General features: G+C 28.1%; 3 protein-coding genes across 4 annotated transcripts; 1 reads left to right on the top strand and 2 right to left on the bottom strand.

Moving 5' to 3' along the window:
• Positions 1-379: 379 nt before the first annotated feature.
• Positions 380-2,986, bottom strand: LOC123264931. 2 transcript variants are annotated; one of them, XM_044728467.1, is made up of 2 exons: positions 2,874-2,986; positions 380-2,505 (listed from the first exon to the last, which is right to left on the bottom strand). In XM_044728467.1, the coding sequence occupies exon 2, from the start codon at positions 2,492-2,494 to the stop codon at positions 389-391; it is 2,106 nt and encodes a 701-aa protein (XP_044584402.1). In that variant the 5' UTR covers positions 2,495-2,505; positions 2,874-2,986; the 3' UTR covers positions 380-388. The 2 variants fall into 2 exon arrangements, with proteins under 2 accessions (XP_044584402.1, XP_044584406.1); XM_044728471.1 differs by having other exon boundaries at positions 2,895-2,961.
• A 1,847-nt stretch (positions 2,987-4,833) lies between these two features.
• Positions 4,834-10,040, bottom strand: LOC123264338 (transcription initiation factor IIB). The gene is made up of 4 exons (XM_044727579.1): positions 9,944-10,040; positions 8,556-8,666; positions 5,619-5,805; positions 4,834-5,539 (listed from the first exon to the last, which is right to left on the bottom strand). Exons 1-4 carry the CDS (start codon positions 9,955-9,957, stop codon positions 4,907-4,909), a joined length of 945 nt encoding a protein of 314 aa, XP_044583514.1. The 5' UTR covers positions 9,958-10,040; the 3' UTR covers positions 4,834-4,906.
• Positions 10,041-14,629: 4,589 nt separating this feature from the next.
• LOC123264328 (uricase) lies at positions 14,630-17,571 on the top strand. The gene is made up of 4 exons (XM_044727566.1): positions 14,630-15,120; positions 15,704-16,119; positions 16,233-16,543; positions 17,049-17,571. Exons 1-4 carry the CDS (start codon positions 14,948-14,950, stop codon positions 17,217-17,219), a joined length of 1,071 nt encoding a protein of 356 aa, XP_044583501.1. The 5' UTR covers positions 14,630-14,947; the 3' UTR covers positions 17,220-17,571.
• Positions 17,572-18,065: the final 494 nt, after the last annotated feature.

The raw sequence follows: 18,065 nt of genomic DNA, 5'->3' as shown, positions 1-18,065 counted from the left end.
TATTATTTCAAAAATAATTACTCACATTTCCTGAAATTCAAATTGCTGATTTATTTAAATAATTAAATACAAAAAATTTAATTATAATCTATTGATATTTTAAATATATCAACAAAATATGCTTACAAAAATTTTTTAAACAAACTATAAAAATATTGAAATAAAAATTTCAAAATAACATTATTTTAACAAAAATTTTTATAAAAAATATAAATATATACGGAGATAATTTTGAAAATTTCATTATAATCTATTAATATGTTTAATATATCAACAAAATATGCTTACAAAAATTTTTTAAACAAACTATAAAAATTTCAAAATAACATTATTTTAACAAAAAATTTTTATAAAATATATAAAAAAATATGGAAAAAATTTTTAACATTTATTTGAGATCGTATGACTCATAACAATAATAATTGTTCAATTTAACCCGATAAAACTCGGCTAGATAATCTCTTATCCAAGAAACTGGCTCAGAGTCCAAAATTTTAGTTCCTTTAAGATCAAAATAATGTTTGCAACCGAACGCGTGTTCAATGAGCGCGTCATCAACAATTGTGATCGGATAGTTCAAATCTTGCCAGTGTTTCATCAAAGCAGTTTTCAACTTGTACTTCGTATGTCCCACGAAGACATAATCGCACTCAGAACAAGGAACTGCATAAATAACGCAGGATTTTTCATAAGCCGGAAGCGAATCTTTGTGTCCTCTAAAAAGCCAGGACAAATTATAAGAGTTTTTAAAACTGAGGCGAATATTGAATTTGCGTATCGCTATCTTCAGTGACTCTGACAAATACTTAATATATGGCAAGCAGACGGATTTCTTCTCCACTTTTACAAGCTTATCCTTCTCGACAAGAGCGGCATTGTCGATTTCTTTAACTCCTAAATTTCGAGAACGAAATCTCAATTGCGTGACCCGTCTGTTAATAACATCCTTGATCAATTTTATCGGATAGTTATTGTTGAGTAGCGACTGTCTCACGAACGCCAAATTTTTCAAGTGAAACTTGTCCTCAGCCAGCAAAACAGCCTTGTCAATTAATCCCCGCATCATGCTGACTTTCTGCACCAAGGGATGATGAGACTCGTAATTCAAGTATCTCCCAGAGGCCGTAGGTTTTCTGTACCAGTCAAACTCAATCCTGCCAGTGTCAGTGCGGATTAAAGTAAGCTCCAAAAAATTAATCCGGGAATTTTCCTCGCGCTCGACAGTAAACCGCAGCCTGTTGTGGAAGCTATTGAAAGTTCTTAACGCAGACTCAACTTTGTTTTTCGGCAGAAAAGCCAAAATGTCGTCGACGTATCTCACGTAAAAGAAGATATCTGGAGCCAGTTTACAGAGACACTCGTCCTCCAAATCTTCCATTACGATGTCGGCTGCTACTGACGATAACGGCGAGCCCATTGCCGCGCCAAATATTTGCTGGTAGAAAAACTTGTTGAACAGAAAAGCAGAAGAAGTGAAGCACAGCTCGATCGCTTCGATAAACGATTCCAAATCTATGTCAGTGTAGCGTTTTATCACGTTCCATCGCTTTCTAATCCCTTGTTTCACCAATTCCAAAGGTACGTTTGTAAATAACGAGACTACATCCATAGAAATCATCAAATAGTCTTTGGGTAAATCTGCGCTCGTCAGTATTTTCTTCAATTCCAAACTATTTATTGCCTTGAATTTAATTTTCCGAAGGTTTTTCTTCTCGAGAGCGTCAAGCCCAGGCGAAGGGTGTTTCAAAGCCGTCTTCAAGATATCTTGCAAGTATTTCGCTAGATTATAAGTCGGAGTGTTGACGAAGGAAACGATTATGCGAAAAGGAACGTCCTTTTTGTGGATTTTTGGAAGACCGTAAGCGCGGGCGATTGTTCCGCTTTTTGATTGCAAGCGCCTTCCGATCGATCTGGGGATATATTCCTTTTTCCACCAGGACATCACTAACTTGTTGACGTGCCACTGGAGGTGCTTCGTTGGGTCGTATTTTATAGGGCAGTATGTGTAAGGGTCGCTGAGTATATTCATCATTTTTGAAATGTATAAGTCCCGGCTGATTATCACAGTAACGTTTCCTTTGTCAGCTTTCAGAAATATAATGTCGGGGTTTCGCTTTATAAATTTAGAAGTCGTGTGAATCTTTCTTTGAAGCTCAATCGGGGTCTCTGGTTGTCGTAAATAGTTATTTATTACATCTAAATAAGCAGCTCGCACCGCGAACGAGTCTTCACGCGGTAAGTCCAAGATACTCAGCTCTAGGCTAGTCATCAGACGCTCCAGTGGAATTTGTCTGTTTTTGTGAGGAAGCCCGAAGTTCTTCCCCAGGCTGGCCAGTTCTAGGACTTCTACAGGGATTTGCTTGTTTGTCAGGTTGATTAGCCATTTTGATTTTCCGGTTTCTGGAACTGTGATGATTTTTTTTTCAAGGATGTTTTTATATAAGTTTTTTATTTGTGTTGAGTCTTGACGCTTGATATCTTGGCATGGAGGCATTTTTACTCGGTCTTGTTAAAAAAAAAAAAAAAAAAAAAAAAAAAAATATTTTATATTAAAATTAGTGTTTTTCGTGTAAAAAAAATTTAATTAATTTTTTTAAGCAATTATTTTTAGTACATAAAAAAAAACTAACTTCTTAGCACATTAATTTTTTGACCGTAAAATAAAATAAATAAATAATAATAATAAAATAAATAAATAATAAAGAAGTTAAATAACTGTTGGTAAAATAATAAAAAAAATAAAAAATAATTTTTAAGTGAATATTAGATTTTTTATGAACAAAATAAATAATTTATTTGTACCAATCACAAAGAATCCTATGGCCGAAAAAATTAACAACAAAGACTATAACTATGTATGTTAAATAATTTACGTATTAATTAATTAACACTACATTTTTATAAATAAATGTATAATTAAAAAAATATTTTCACTAATATTGACAAGTAAAAATACGACGTCATTGAAGCAACTAAGAATGTAAACTACAATAAGACTCTAAATATACTCAAAATTTATTTTAGTCTATCAATATAATCCGATTTAATTGTTAGCATATTTAAATAGATTGGTTGTTCACTTACTGTAGTGTTGATAAAATACCAGCTGAAGAAAATAAATCGAATTGGAGGGAAAATAAATACATATATTGATATTTAAAAAGTTATATTTTATCTCGTTACATTTGAAAAGTAACACTGAAAAGGCGTAGCATAAATTTTCACTTAAAAAATTATTAAATACTCTAAGATCGTAGTAAGTAATCTAATATATAGGGAAGAACTTAAATTAAATCCCGTTACCATAAATATGATAATTAATTTATCATGGTACTGATATATAAGACACTGGCTTATACTTATCAACTATTTTTTAATCCTAACTATTCAAAAATACAATGGAGGGTTTGTAAAATATTAAATTATTTAATTCCACCCTTCGACTCTTCTCTACAGTATAAATTCCTCTTAAAACTCTTTTTTATTTTTTTAATACAATTAACATTAGCCTTTTCGATAATTATTACCAATTTTGGTAATGTTACTGTCAATTTATCATCAGTCTAATAAATCGTTCCCGATAAATTTAGATTAATTTTTATATCTCAATGCCATCTGACGATCGGGAATGTTGGATTGTTAGAACAATAAATTAAACGAGTATTTATCTACTTATAATAATTAATAATAATCATAATTGAAATCTTCAATTTTTTTTTATCTTAATTTAGATACAATAAATTAATTGTTATTCAATCCATCCCTTCAAAAATTTATTTTATAAAATTTTATTCCGATAAATTTATTCACTGGAGAATATGAAACTTGCTGTTATAAAATTATTCTAGAGACGAATACTAATTAATTATCATATACTAAATAATAATACACTAAAAAAAAAAAGAAAAAAAATTGACCCTCTTTTTTTTCTTCAATAAATTTTTTTTCAGTGTAAAAATGAATATTAAAGTATTCCTTGAAAAAAAATTTTATTTTAACTTCTCATAATTTTATTTCAATTCTAATTCAAATTTCATTAAAAATTTTCTGTAAAAAATTATAAATTAAGGTCAATTTTGTCAGTATTTTTTTTCAACAGTCTAAAATATTTTGTGATCAACAATAAAAATTATTTTCAAAGGAATATCTTAAAAGAAAATAAAATTAATAAGTAGATTGAATCATTTACTCACAAAAAGAATAATTAGGGTAAAAGACCGCATTACTGACACTTTCTTTGATTTTGGTATTAATTCAATAAATTAAATCATTAATTTCTATTATAAATATATCGCGTTCCAAATACCATAAGGGCGTAAATTGGCAAAACGTCCCAGTGAAAAGCCATAAAGGCGTATAAAAAAAAATTATGTTCTTTTGTCTAAGTCCAAAAAAAATTTTTAGTTTGAAAAAAATTTTTTTTTTGCATTTCTGCACACTTCATTCAAAAATAAGTTGATTCCCGAAAAAAAAATTTTTTATACGTCCTTATGACATCCGGGACCCACCTCGGATGCCATAAAAAAATTTTTTTTTCGGGAATCAACTTATTTTTGAATGAAACGTGCAGAAATAAAAAAAAAAAAATTCTCCAAACTAAAAATTTTTTTTAGACTTGGAAAAAAAATTAAATTTCTATTATACGCCCTTATAGCATCTGTAACGTGATATTATTTCTAATTTTTAAGATATCTTAATGTCTTAAAGATTAGAAATAGAAATTAGAAATAGATTAAAAAAATTTTTAATTTTTATTCCAAGTAGAACATTTTTTCATTGAAAAAAAAAGTGCCACTAATAGGGCTTAGAGGTGTCACTAATGGGGTCTTTTACCTTATAATTATTATGTTAGTACATAAAAAAAAAAAAAAAAATGATTAAGACACATTCGAAAATGTAAATAATTCTACATTTGGGGTAATTGATCGATAGGCGTCACAAATTTGAAATCTTCGGGGAAGAGTTTTGCCGCGTATGGATACATTAATTTATAAGATTGTCTAATGGTAACATCAGCGACTCCCGCGATATCACCGATCTCTTTTTGAGATTTCTTGTCTTCCGAAGCTTGTGAAGCCATATAGATAGCTGCGGCAGCGACTGAGATCGGAGATCTACCGGGAACAATATCGAGCTCGACGGCTTTCTTGGCGATGTACGTCGCGGCTTTCTGGACCGAGTTCGGCAACTGGAGATTCGCGCAGAATCGCGACATGAAGTCCCCGGTGGTAATCAGATCGACACTGGTTTCCAGCGCCTTAAGGATGAGCTTGAAGCATCTGCCGATTTCCTTCTTGCTTATTTTGCTCACGGCACAGATTTCTTTGAAGGTTCGCGGCACGCCAGCTTGCCGACACGCGATGTACAAGCAGGCAGAGGCGATGGCATCGTTTGAGCGACCTTTCAGGTTCTTTCCGTCGTGGACTTGCTTGAAGAGCGTCTCCGCCCGGTCCACTATCACTTTCTGCAGGTTTATTCGGTCCGCCATACCGTTTATCTCACGGAACGCGTTTATTAGTGCGCGATCGGAGCTGCTAATCTGTAAAATTTTTTTATTAATCAATCAAACTTTTTTTATCGCTTATTTTTTTAATTATTTTTATTGCAATTGTACTTACAGAGCGTCTGTTTTGATAACGTGGAGATCCGAATGCATCAAATGAAGCGGCACCCGTTCCAGGACCGATCATTGTTGACAAATCTGAACCACTGAGCAGAGGATTTTCGGGACCACCAACACGAGATGGATCTACTCCCGATTTTTCATTACTGAATGTCCTCCATTCGGAACCAACATCAATTACTCTGTTAAAAATAAATCATATTGTTAATTTATTGTTTTTGACCAGAGAACCATTCAAGCATATGGTTCTATGACTTTACATGGGTTTTGGGGTGTGTTTTTTCGACATTAAGAGCATGTAATACAGTCTGTTGTCGGTAATTCAGTTTGGACTAGTGATAACAAATGCCAATTGAATATATCGGATTGTTTATTTGAAACACATAAAATGCACTGAAGATTATCAGGCTGACTGTCAATACTTCCAACACTGTTCAAAAAAATTAAACTATAGTTTATTTACTATAGTAAATGAAATTTTTTGTTGATAATTAGTTTTCTATTCAAACCTAGTTGCATTTTAATAATTCTGTCTTATAAGTAATCTAAACTAAAGTAAAGATTAACCAAAAAATTAAATCAATCTCAAAGATTATGTTGGTTGTAAGTTTATGAGTAATTTCTTTATAGTAAAGTTTATTTACTTGAATATGTGATGGGCCCGGAGATAAGGCAGTTTTACGCGCGAACTCTACCTATTTATTTATCATTTTGTTATTTTTTTTTCAATGATTAAATTTAAAAATAGAAGAATCAATTTACGAAGGACTATTATTAACATACTCCTGCCAAGTTTAATGATTTTTTGTTCAAAAATTATTTAGTCAAAAAGCGTCTCAGTATTTTGTCCAAAATTTGAATATTCTCTGTCCTACATGTTCTTAACAGATTTTCAATAAATAATTGAGGGTCCATTTAACAGGCGTATCAAGCTAGCAGCGGCAAAACCCATCTTGGACGGATATTATCATTGATTTCTCGGAATCTAAACAAGCAACAATATTCTAAATAGAGCAACGAATTTAGCACCACAAATAAATTTTTCTCACCTCCGGGCGGAAAGCGTCAATTTTCCTCCCGCTGCGCTAAACGAAAATACCGCTTTCCGCCTCCGTCGAGAAGAAAAATAGTATACAAACCACGGGCAGTAAATAAGAAAGCCTCAGATCACATGTTTATTGACCTCGGCTTCGCCTCGGACAACAATTACATGAGATCTGAGACATTTCTTATTTTACTGCCCTAGATGTGTAATATACTAATTGTTGCTTGAATAACAAGTCAATGCCTGATGGGTGAGTCCATGCTAGCTTGATAGACCTCAATTTAACACATTTTTAATATTAAAAATATTATTATTAAATTAAAAATATTATTGAACTTAAGAATATTTTTCCACGGATTTTTTATCCATGAATATTTTATCCGGTGGATTTTTTGTCTTAAGGATATTTTGTCGGGGATATAGAACCCGGTTACCAAGCACATAGCTCTACTAAGAGAATTTGTTGTTGAAACCTTAAAACCAGATATACTCCTATCATCAACTGCTTCATGGAGCAAGTCCGTACTTTTTATTTTTTTTTACTTTTTATCTATCCTAATTTTTAATATAATACTATAACTGAAGTTACCTCAAATCTACCTTAATTTTAAACTGCTTATTAATTATATTTGTCTAAGCTTATTATTGATAAATATTTCATTATTTTAATTATTATCAGAGACAATACTCATTTAAACTATAATTTGAATTAACTTAATTTAATTTAATTACTTGAAAAACTGTGTAACTATAAGATTGATAAATTATAATTTAAAATATTTAAGATGAAACTATGATAGCATAGTGCAATATAAATTGAAACTACTTATGTATAAGCTTATACCAAAGTCACATTGTTATAGAATAGAATATGTATTCTCAAACAATTGCTGTAAAAAAAAAAAATTTATTGTTTTTATTAAAGAAATTTAAAAACATTAAAATTAAAAATGTAATTTTTTTTTTGATAGAATAAAATAAAATTTAATTTTTTTATTGATTAATTGCAATGTTTCCTTATTTATTATTGTTATTTTGATCACGTATTTATCTTTAAAAAAATATACAATAATATCAATGAATTATGTACAATAATAAAATTTATGTTGCATTAATAAATTTTTAAAATTTCAGATAATAATTATATTTACTTACAAATTATTAAAAATTAATTTTGGATTTGAATAAAAGAAATGGCGATAATAATTGCTATGATAATAAATCATCAAATTCATCATAATTACTTATCAGTATACTTAAAATAATTACCTGTTAGATAAGCTAGAAATTTAATCTAAAATTAATATTTTGATAAATAAACAGTTATATTTTTTATATTATGACTTGTGGAAATATCGATCTACATGATTTTTTAAAATCTTATTTATTATAAAAAATATTATTATTTACTAAGAAAAAATATTTTTCAATTTTCAGCTTCTGTAAAAATAATTTCGTCATTTTGGTAAGTAAATATTTTATTAATTAATTAAAATCAAACCCGATCCAAGTAAATTTACTTCGGGTTTTGAATAACTTTGAATAATTTTTAAATAAAAAATAAATGTGAACTTGAAACAAAATAAATTCCTAAGAGTGATAACAAATAAGCAGAAGCGTGAGAGATAATTGAAATATATAAAATAACGAGTTGCGATTACAAATATACATATTTGTAATGTTCATGTTGACGTTCTTCTATCCAAAATATAACTCGGCTTTATTCAAGCGAAATTTTAAAGCCTAGAATTTTGGAAAACTGGAATTTAGGGTACGAGTAAGTGGATATTAATACTCGCTAAAAGTATTTCCAGAGCTGAATGGATGTCTTCATTCAAAATAGTCAAAATATGAAAATATAATTTAATTAAGTGGATTTATTTTTACCTGTCACCGACTACAAGTCCGCATTTAGAACATATCATATCACCAGCGCGGTAATCTTCTATCAGAGGATCATCTGGATGCTCGTAGCAGCAAACTTTGTTAGCTTCGTTCCTTTAATTAGATTATATTCGTTAGTTACAGCAATTGTGGTAATAAAATAATTCATTTTTATTGATCAGACTTTTTTTAACTTTAATAGTTTTTTTTTTTCCTTATTAAATTCAAAAAATTTCGAGAATAAAGGTAATAATAATAATAATTTTTATTATAAATTTAACAGCCCATAAATAAAAATATTATAATACTAAAATTAAGAGACTCATCAATTTTAGAATTTTTTTAAACAATAAATTACTATAAAAAATTTTTTTTTAATTGATACGAAAATTAGAAAAGAAAAAAAATTATGAATGCAATTTTTTAAAAACAATTTTCTTAGTTATAATTTACTGAATAAAATGTAAAAATTTTCAAATATCTACTTAATTTTAGTACTGTAAAGTATAAAATTATAAACAGCTATTTTTTTTTTTAATTATATTAAAATTAATTAAGCAAACATTTGATAATTTTAATTATATTTTTAACAAATAAATTATGGTAAAAAAAATAAGAAAAAAAAGTGACATGTAGAAATTTTAAAGAATTAAAAATGCAATTGTTTAATTATTTTTTGGAACAAATTTTTTTGTTAAATAAAATTAAAAAATTGTCAAGTGACTACTAATTAATATCATAAAAATTATAAATCTTATAATAAGCATAAAATATTTATTTAAATTTATAAATTAATAATGTTCATCTAAAAAAAAATTATTAATTCTAACACAAATTTTATAAATTGTTTTTTTTTTTTGAGCGATTTTTTTAGAGCGATTTAATTAAAATAAAAAATATGAGAAGTCTGCAATGTGTTATTAGCTGTAAGTAATAAAAAATAATTGATCAATTACTTAATTGTTAAGAGTTTTATTATTATTAATTATGACACTTTCAAATCAATGTGACAAAAAATAAAAAAATATTTCAAGTGTAAGAAAAAATAAAAACAAAACATAACCTATTAATTAATTTATGTGCCATGATATATTTGTCTATTTAAAAATATTTAAAGGATTGGATGACATTAAAGTGGAAAATAAAATAATAAATTTTTAAAAATTAATTCTATTGATAAATTAAATTATCTAAGTTTTATAGAGAGTAAATTGTAACAAAGGCGAATCAATTAAAGTGGGTTAGTGATGAAATACTTGAACCTTGAATCGATTGGTAGGTATGACAATTTAGGTTAATTAATAGAGCAGTCATTTAGTAAATTTATTTTAATCATCACTCAATTTGTAAAAACAGTTTATGATAATATAAACAGGCATTTATTTATTTACCTTGAGCTAGCCATATTTCACGAACTATTCACTTTGAGTTTGGGTAAGAAAATGGTGATGTTATGTGAATACAGGTAAGTATATAATGTACGGTATGCTGAGATGTTCAAAGCGGTCGATAATTGACCTCGTTATTGTTGACAGCTGGTATTTACGGTACTAAACACTTGTTGTAGGTAATAAATTTTAATAGCGGGCTTTTCAAAATTTTTAAAATAATAAAAATTACATTAAAGTTAGCAGTCACTTCACCATTTTTTAAAAATTTTTTTTTTTGGGAATAAAATAAAGCAATTTTTTTCAAAAATAAAGCATATGAATTTTTAATGAATAAAAAAGCAAATTTTTGACAATTATTATGTTTGCAACTTCTTACTATTTGAATATTGTATATACTATTGTTTCTCTGTATAAATTTATATTAACTTTGCATAATATCATTTAGATTATGTACCTTTATGTATTACGTTATTTTTTCTTTCTTTTTACTGAACATATAATTTTTTCTTTTATGTTCTAAATATATATTATAATACTTATGTGATTGAATAAATCTGTTACATATTTTGTACTTATCATTAGGCTTAATGCCTTGGCATATAAATTAAATGAATGAATAAATAAATAGAATAATAAATTTATTTTGAAAAAATTAAATAAAAATTTTTTTTTTATAATTTTTGTTTGCCATAATTTATTTGTTAAAAAAATTCTTAAAATTATTGAATATCTGTTGCATTAATTTCCATTAAAAATTACACTAAAGTTAGCAGTCACTTGACCATTTTTTAATTTTTTTTTACAAAGATAACTTTTTATTCAAATTCTTAATTTTAAAAGCTACCGAAAGCTTATTAATTTTATTGATATTTAATTAAATTTTAATTTTTAACTTAATCTATATATATATATATATATATAGTGAAAATGGTCTTCGTTTGAGGCTCAATCATGCCTAAACCACTGATCGTATCGACATGAAACTACGACCATTCGATGCAAAATTTTTCCCAGATGGTTTATGGCTATTTATTTTTCGAATTCAAACGTTCCTTCATTTTTTTACAGTCGACGCTCTCTGTATTGGACCTCTCTGTATTTGACCACATTCTTCCTCTGTATTTGACGATTTTACACAGCTCTTATGGACAAGGACGAGTCAAATACAGAGAATGGTCCTGTACGGGCGAGTCAAATACAGAGAGCGTTGACTGTATTGCTGTTTTACTTTTATGAACATTTATAACATTTATCCCGCTAATAAAAACAGAAGACAAGAATTTTCTCTTGATTCTTTTGTTTTCATGGATTTCAACGGAGTATATTAAACGGATTATGTTCTTTTACATTCAGCTAAAAATCTACTCACACACTCCCGCGCACCCACTCGCTCACTCCCACCCAATCACTCTCACTTATACCCAATGAATTAACTGATGAAAAACAAATTTTTTTATGAACTCCACCGGCCATCTTATAAGAATTCAATGCATATAATTAATGCTATAGGATTAAATAAATATTTTTATTTTTAGATTAGAAATTTTATTAATTTTTTTTTCAATTAATTTTTTTTTAATTTACTTGCGATCGGCTGGACCGATTGGGCTATTTTTTTTTTCATCTTCAGAATTGTCAGGAGAAAGTTTTGTAGGTAAGAAAATTTTAAAAAAGTCCGCTAAGAAGTTAAAAATTTCGATGATGATCGAAGGATTCCCATCTATATAGTCCTCATCACGAAATCTCGGGAACCATAGGACTTAGAAACGTGAAACTTGGTAGGAATATTACTTTTGCTATGTAGAGGTCAGCTAAGAACGGATTTTAAGAAATTCATCCCCCAAAGGGGATTGCGGGGGTGTTAACAATGAACAGTTCCCGTTTTTAAACTATAGCTCCTATAGACTTCAAATTTGATAGGAATCTTCTGTAAGAGATGTAGAAATAGTCTATGAACGAATTTTACAATAGCTCACTCCATAGGGCGTTGCAGGGGTGGGTATTAACAATTAAAATTTTTAATTCTCCAGCTAAAGCTCCTACAGGCTCCAAATTTTGTAGGAATTTTCTATGAGTGATGTAAAAATGATTTATGAAAGAATTTTACGATATCCCACCCCAAAGAAGATTGCGAGGGCGTTAACAATAAAAATTTTCAATTTCCAAACTATAGCTCCTACAGACTCCCAATTTAGTAAGAGTCTTCTATATGTAACATAGTTATGATCTAAGAGCGGATTTTACAATGAATCACCTCCAATAAGGTTCGCGGGGGTGGGTGTTAATAAAAAATTTTAATTTCAAAATATAGCTTCTAAAAATTCTAAATATGGTACGAATTTTTTATTATTCATGTAAAGATCATCTCAAACTGGATTTCAATAAAGTCTACTTCCGACAGGAATTGCGGGGCTGGGTGTTAATATCTAAAATTTTAATTTCCAACCTGTAACTTCTACAGACTCCAAATTTGGTGAGGCTCTTCGTGTATGTGGGGATATTACTGTATTTTCTTACAACAATCGTCTCTTTGGCAGCGGAGAAAAAGTCATTGAGAGGTTTCCAAAACTTAACTTTACATGTAGCTATCCAATGAACGGACTAAGAATTTTACATTCATTTTACGATTGCAGATCACATAACCGATGAATTCTTTTATTGCGGGATCGCGGAAATGTAACACACTGATAGAAGGATTTGTTTATAGTTAAAAATATTTGTTAATATTTAACAAATCATTTATTAGAGACCACTTTTTAGTCCTTAACAAATATTTTTTAGTATTTAAAAAGATTTATTAATATTTAATAAATGAATATCAGATTTATTAAATACAAACGAATGATTTTAAATACTAAGAAATATTTGCTTAATACTAAAAAATGGTCTCTAATAAATGATTTGTTAACTATTAACAAATATTTTTTAATACAAATAAATCCTTCTATCAGTGCAGATTAAAATGAATGCATTTTCCAAGCACTTGAGATGTGGAAAAGAAATTTAGCTACTTATTCCAATAAAATTCATAAAAAACATGAACAATTAATTTTCTATAAAAAATTGATGTCACGGAGAAAATTTTATTTAACAGAAAATTCGTCGCACTTGAACTTAGACAGATTTCAACTTCACATATGAGACTTGCAATGACTTTAACTAAAACTTTCAATACTCATTTCAAATTTTTTTCTTCGTGTCAATTATTATTAATTCTTGAAAGAAAGCCACGAAAATGTTATAATGATTGCACATTGAAAGTTACAATGAATATTAGATAGAAAAATCACATGGATGAAAGATACAGACTAATTCGATGGAATTTGGAATTTGTGCAAGTCTAAACAATATCAATGCTTACAGTTCTATCCGCGGGGCATATTTATGTTCATACAAAAATAAAAAAAAAAGGAGAATAATAAAAATATAAAAAAAAAAAATAAACATGAAACATAAGATTCAATTCATTTCCTTTTTTAATTCGCCCAGCGAAGCGGGTGGGAAACGGCTAGTATATTATCTAAGTAAAACCACTTTTACTTATAAATTTGAAATTTAACTTATAAAGCGAAGTTATTTAAATAAACGATTAACAAATTTAGAAATTCACAGTTTTTAATGTGAATTAATAAATTGTTTTCAAACAAATTAAACATTTTATCATTATTAAACGTAGAGATCAATTATTTATCAATCCATTTTTGCACGGGTATTGATAACAAATAACACAAAAAAATTAATTAGAAAAAAATTTATTGACAAACAAAAATATTTACTATATAAATCTCTAGTAAATTTCAACATTCATTGAAATATTTAAATAAAGTTCCATGATAACTTAATTATTATTTATTATTATTAATAGACAGATAAATAAATTTTTTTATTATTGTCTCATTGCGTGTCATTTTCGTCGTAGACAACTTTTTAAATTTTTATCTCAAATAATTACACGCAATTGTACGTCACTTATAAAAATAAGTAGATCCGAGAAATGTTTACTTACTTCATATACATAATAATCGCGTCATAAAATAGTGTATTTTTATGACATTGAATTTACAGAGAACTTATTTATATATAAACTTCGAAGAAATTAATTTATTATCACAGTAAAAATTATTTTTTTACAAAACTATTAATTTTTGCAATAACTCTAAGCTCATCTAGCAGCAATAATTATTTTTAAGTTAATTTTTAGTCACAATAATACTCCGTACAATATTTAAGATAATAATTTTAACTAAAGTTTCAAAATAAATTGTACGATAAAATTACTTCCGTTAGTAAAAATATGAAAAAAAAAATTAATAAACATTACGATAAATTTCTTAAAATGTATGACTTAAATTAAATAATCTTCATGTTTAAATAAATACAAACTAGTAATAACCGGTTATTTCTCAGATTATCAAATTTTTAACTTTATTAAACAATGATTAATTTATCGTGTGCGCGTGCCGAGCGTATACGAACTTTGTTCGTGTATTATTTATAAAACCTTTATTGATTATATACTATTAATAATAAATTATCACTTAGAATTGTTACAACTATACAAAGTATATATAAGTTAACTGATAACGCATTTTGCAGCATCTAATTCTAATCAATCGTCTATTATTACAGCCAGCAGAACGCCGCAACTTGCGAGAATACTATCTTATAATATAAAAAGTGCAAGAAAAAAACTTTTACATAAAAACGATAGATACGAAGAGTATGTTCCGGGGTCAATATGTCGTCTCGATTGAATCTATCGTCATTATTTGGGGTCATTAATTTATATAAAGAAGGGATAATCGCACGTTTATATATACATTTAAACCCCTTGTTTTACCCAAAGGACTTATTGTCTATTCGAAAATTAGCTAACAACTAGAGCTCCGTTCATTACACCAATAAATACTCTAATAAAATTAAAGTACCGCATTAAAGTTTTCTCGTTATTTATATATTAAGTGTTTAATAGACAGGCAGTCAATTAAATTAATTTAAACAACAATGAGCAAATTGGGAGCTTTAGCCGACAATTCATTGTCGATAATGGACGGGATCAAGATTTATAGTAACCCTGTTTCGAAAAAAAAAGTTATTGATTCTAATAAAATTAAAAATAATTCAAACGCTTGGGCTGGTGTTCAATTGAATCCTGTCTCCAAGCACGATGACAATTTGTGAGTATTTCAAATTTATTTACTGAAAATTGTTTCAAGTTAAATTAAAATCACATTAATAGAAGAAATTATTAATTATTAGTAAATTAATTGTGCTGGAAACAATTTATTGATTTGTTAAGCAAAAAATAATATTTTTTTTTTTTAATTTAATCAATATTTTTTTGGAGTAAATAAGTCTTGTTTATTTACATCAGTGCGTTGTAAAGATCATTCATAAACAAATAATTTTTTATAGTAAAAGTGTGATACGCTGATAATTTCCACTGAAAAAAATTCTATAGTTAATTACAACCATTATTTTAATATTAATTTTATTTTTTTTACCTTTTTTTAAAAAATAATTAATTTTTCCGATCTGATAGAATTTTCATTGAAGTTATGGGGTTATAAAAAGCATCAAAATAAAATTTTTATGCTCACTTTTCATTCAACAGCCTGAATAAATATTAATTGACTGTTAATAAAAATTTATTAAATCGTCAAATGTTAAAAAATTGTTTATTAACAGTGAATATAGCTTATTAAATATTAAAAAAATCCTTCTATCAATGCAGAGTTAGTTAATAATCTTATTTTTCAGTGACAAATATGAAATCGGAGCTTACGGTTACGGAAAAAACAACGTCAAATTATTATACGTAAAACGCGAAAACGCATACCGCCATGAGATCCGCGAGTATGAAGTTGACACTCACCTGCGATTGGGAAGTCAAAAAGACTATTTAGAGGGGGACAATCGTGACATAATAGCGACAGACAGCCAAAAAAATACTGTGTACATACTCGCAAAAAAGTACGGAATAAAATCCCCAGAAGAGTTTGGAATTTTACTGTGCGCCCATTACCTCTACACTTACAAGCACGTCGAGGAGGTTCATGTAAACATTGAAGAGTACCCGTGGATGCGTCATGCTGTTAATGGAGTTCCCCACAACCACGCTTTCATTTTCAATCCTTTAGCCACGAGATATTGTCACGTTACACAACTCAGAAATGGTAAAACACTTTTATTGTTTACTTAACTTTTTTTAGGTTCCTTGTTTCCTCCTTCGTAGTAAGATAGTTCGTGACCGAGATTTCACTTTTTAACTTGGTATTATTTAATTTAGAGTCGCCTAGAATCCGCGGTGGCTTGAAAAACATGCGAGTGTTGAAAACAACGCAGAGTTCATTCGTTGATTTCATACAAGATGACTATCGAACTCTTCCCGATGCCAATGACAGAATATTTAGCACAGTTGTCACGGCGTCTTGGGACTTTTCGACTGCCATAGACGTTAATTTTGACAGTGTTTGGACTACTGTCAAAGATTCTATTTTGGAAAAATTTGCAGGGTCTCCTTTGACGGGAATTTCGTCACCCAGTGTGCAAAACACTCTCTATTTAGCCGAAAAATCTATTTTAGACAAGGTTGATCAGGTAATTGTTTTTTTAATAGATTTAAAAAATAATTGTCAATATAATCGAATAATTAATACGTTTGTTTCAATTGTCAATTTTTTATAATCAACCATAAAAATTTTAATTAATTCGAAATTGTATTTTCATAGAGATTTTTTACATTGATTTTTCAATAAAATATTCAACTTTTAATTTAAATTTAAAAATTAATTTTTGATTTGTATCATTATAAAATTAATATTTTTATCTAAATAATTATTGTAATACTTTTTAATCTTGTAGTTATAAAATATTGCAGTGAGTCTACATTGAAAAAAATTTTTTTTTTTTGGCTTGTTATATTAATTTTTTATTAAATTTCATTACGTTTCTTGAAAATAAGTTTCTAATTAATTAAAACATTTTTACGGAAATAAACAGAAAAAAATACAAAATTGAATTAATTTATATAAATTATTGTTAAATTAATAAGTTACTGTTATTGATAATTTGCATAATATGACGATTACTTGAATATTTGCAGATCAAGAGCATTGAAATGCGAATGCCGAATAAACATTATTTTGATCTTGACATGAGCAAATTTCCGAAGCTGGTGGACGGAGAGAACAAAGAAGTGTATCTGCCAGTTGACAAGCCCTCGGGAATTATTTATGCGCAACTCAATAGAAAAGATCTTACCTCAAGGCTCTAGTCAGTGAAGTCTAATGTTATGTGATGTAAAACATTAAAAATCGAGTTTTCGACAAAAAAATACAACACAAAGAGAAGATGTGAGAGAGCCCACGTTTCCGGAAAGGAGTAGAGAGGAATCATATCATGGAAATACCTGTTTGAAGAGTGTTATAACTTTTCTACAATACTTTTTTTATTTATTTAAATACCTCTTGGGTAACAACGGATATTTGTACACTCTTTTATGGTATTGACAGAGTGGTAAAATAGAAATTGTTTTAGTTGTAAGTGCAGTATTTTCTGAATCATATGTGAATGTATTTTAATTATTAAGCTTATGTGTGATAATAAATATTTATGATAATAATTAATATCGAGCTAGTGTTAATAACTTGGCTGTAATATTTTAACCACTTCCTTTTGAGATTTGACCGGTCTTTGATTATGAAACAACGTTATGTAAGATCGAGGAACTATCAAAATCATGCTCATTACATTTCAACAATTGTATCTGTTGAACTTAATCTTCCTCGTCTGCAATTGGATTATTCGGAAACCAGACTTAATTATGTAATTGCATTAAATTGATTGTTCGATCATTTTTTAGTCTGGGATTTATTTAGACCTTTGTTTCCGAGTGAATAGATCACTTTGCTATCATTTGAATATATAATTGTTCACTTCATTTTTTTTATTTTCATTACTGATAACATAACTCTTTATTTAGAGATAGCAGGATGTAAATATTACTTTCTTATTGTGTTCTAAAAAAATTAATCTCATATAAAAGTTGGAAAAAATCTTTACTGATAATTTAAATCTGATTACGGTAATCACCGATAAGATCTTTATGGTAAATTCGGGT

This window comes from Cotesia glomerata, linkage group LG1 (genome assembly GCF_020080835.1).
Source record: "Cotesia glomerata isolate CgM1 linkage group LG1, MPM_Cglom_v2.3, whole genome shotgun sequence".
In the NCBI taxonomy this organism is placed as follows: domain Eukaryota; kingdom Metazoa; phylum Arthropoda; class Insecta; order Hymenoptera; family Braconidae; genus Cotesia; species Cotesia glomerata.
Note: the sequence above shows the minus strand (reverse complement) of the source record. Positions and strands in the feature narration are given on the sequence as shown.

Excerpts from the sequence above, each read along its gene's own strand:
- LOC123264328 (XM_044727566.1), top strand. The coding sequence starts at position 14,948 with ATGAGCAAATTGGGAGCTTTAGCCGACAATTCATTGTCGATAATGGAC. Across the intron at positions 15,121-15,703 it reads TCCAAGCACGATGACAATTT|TGACAAATATGAAATCGGAG; the intron begins GTGAGTATTTCA and ends CTTATTTTTCAG. Across the intron at positions 16,120-16,232 it reads CGTTACACAACTCAGAAATG|AGTCGCCTAGAATCCGCGGT; the intron begins GTAAAACACTTT and ends TATTTAATTTAG.
- LOC123264931 (XM_044728467.1), bottom strand. The coding sequence starts at position 2,494 with ATGCCTCCATGCCAAGATATCAAGCGTCAAGACTCAACACAAATAAAA.
- LOC123264338 (XM_044727579.1), bottom strand. Across the intron at positions 5,806-8,555 it reads GGACTTGTAGTCGGTGACAG|AGTAATTGATGTTGGTTCCG; the intron begins GTAAAAATAAAT and ends TATTTTTAACAG. Across the intron at positions 5,540-5,618 it reads GTTATCAAAACAGACGCTCT|ATTAGCAGCTCCGATCGCGC; the intron begins GTAAGTACAATT and ends AAAATTTTACAG.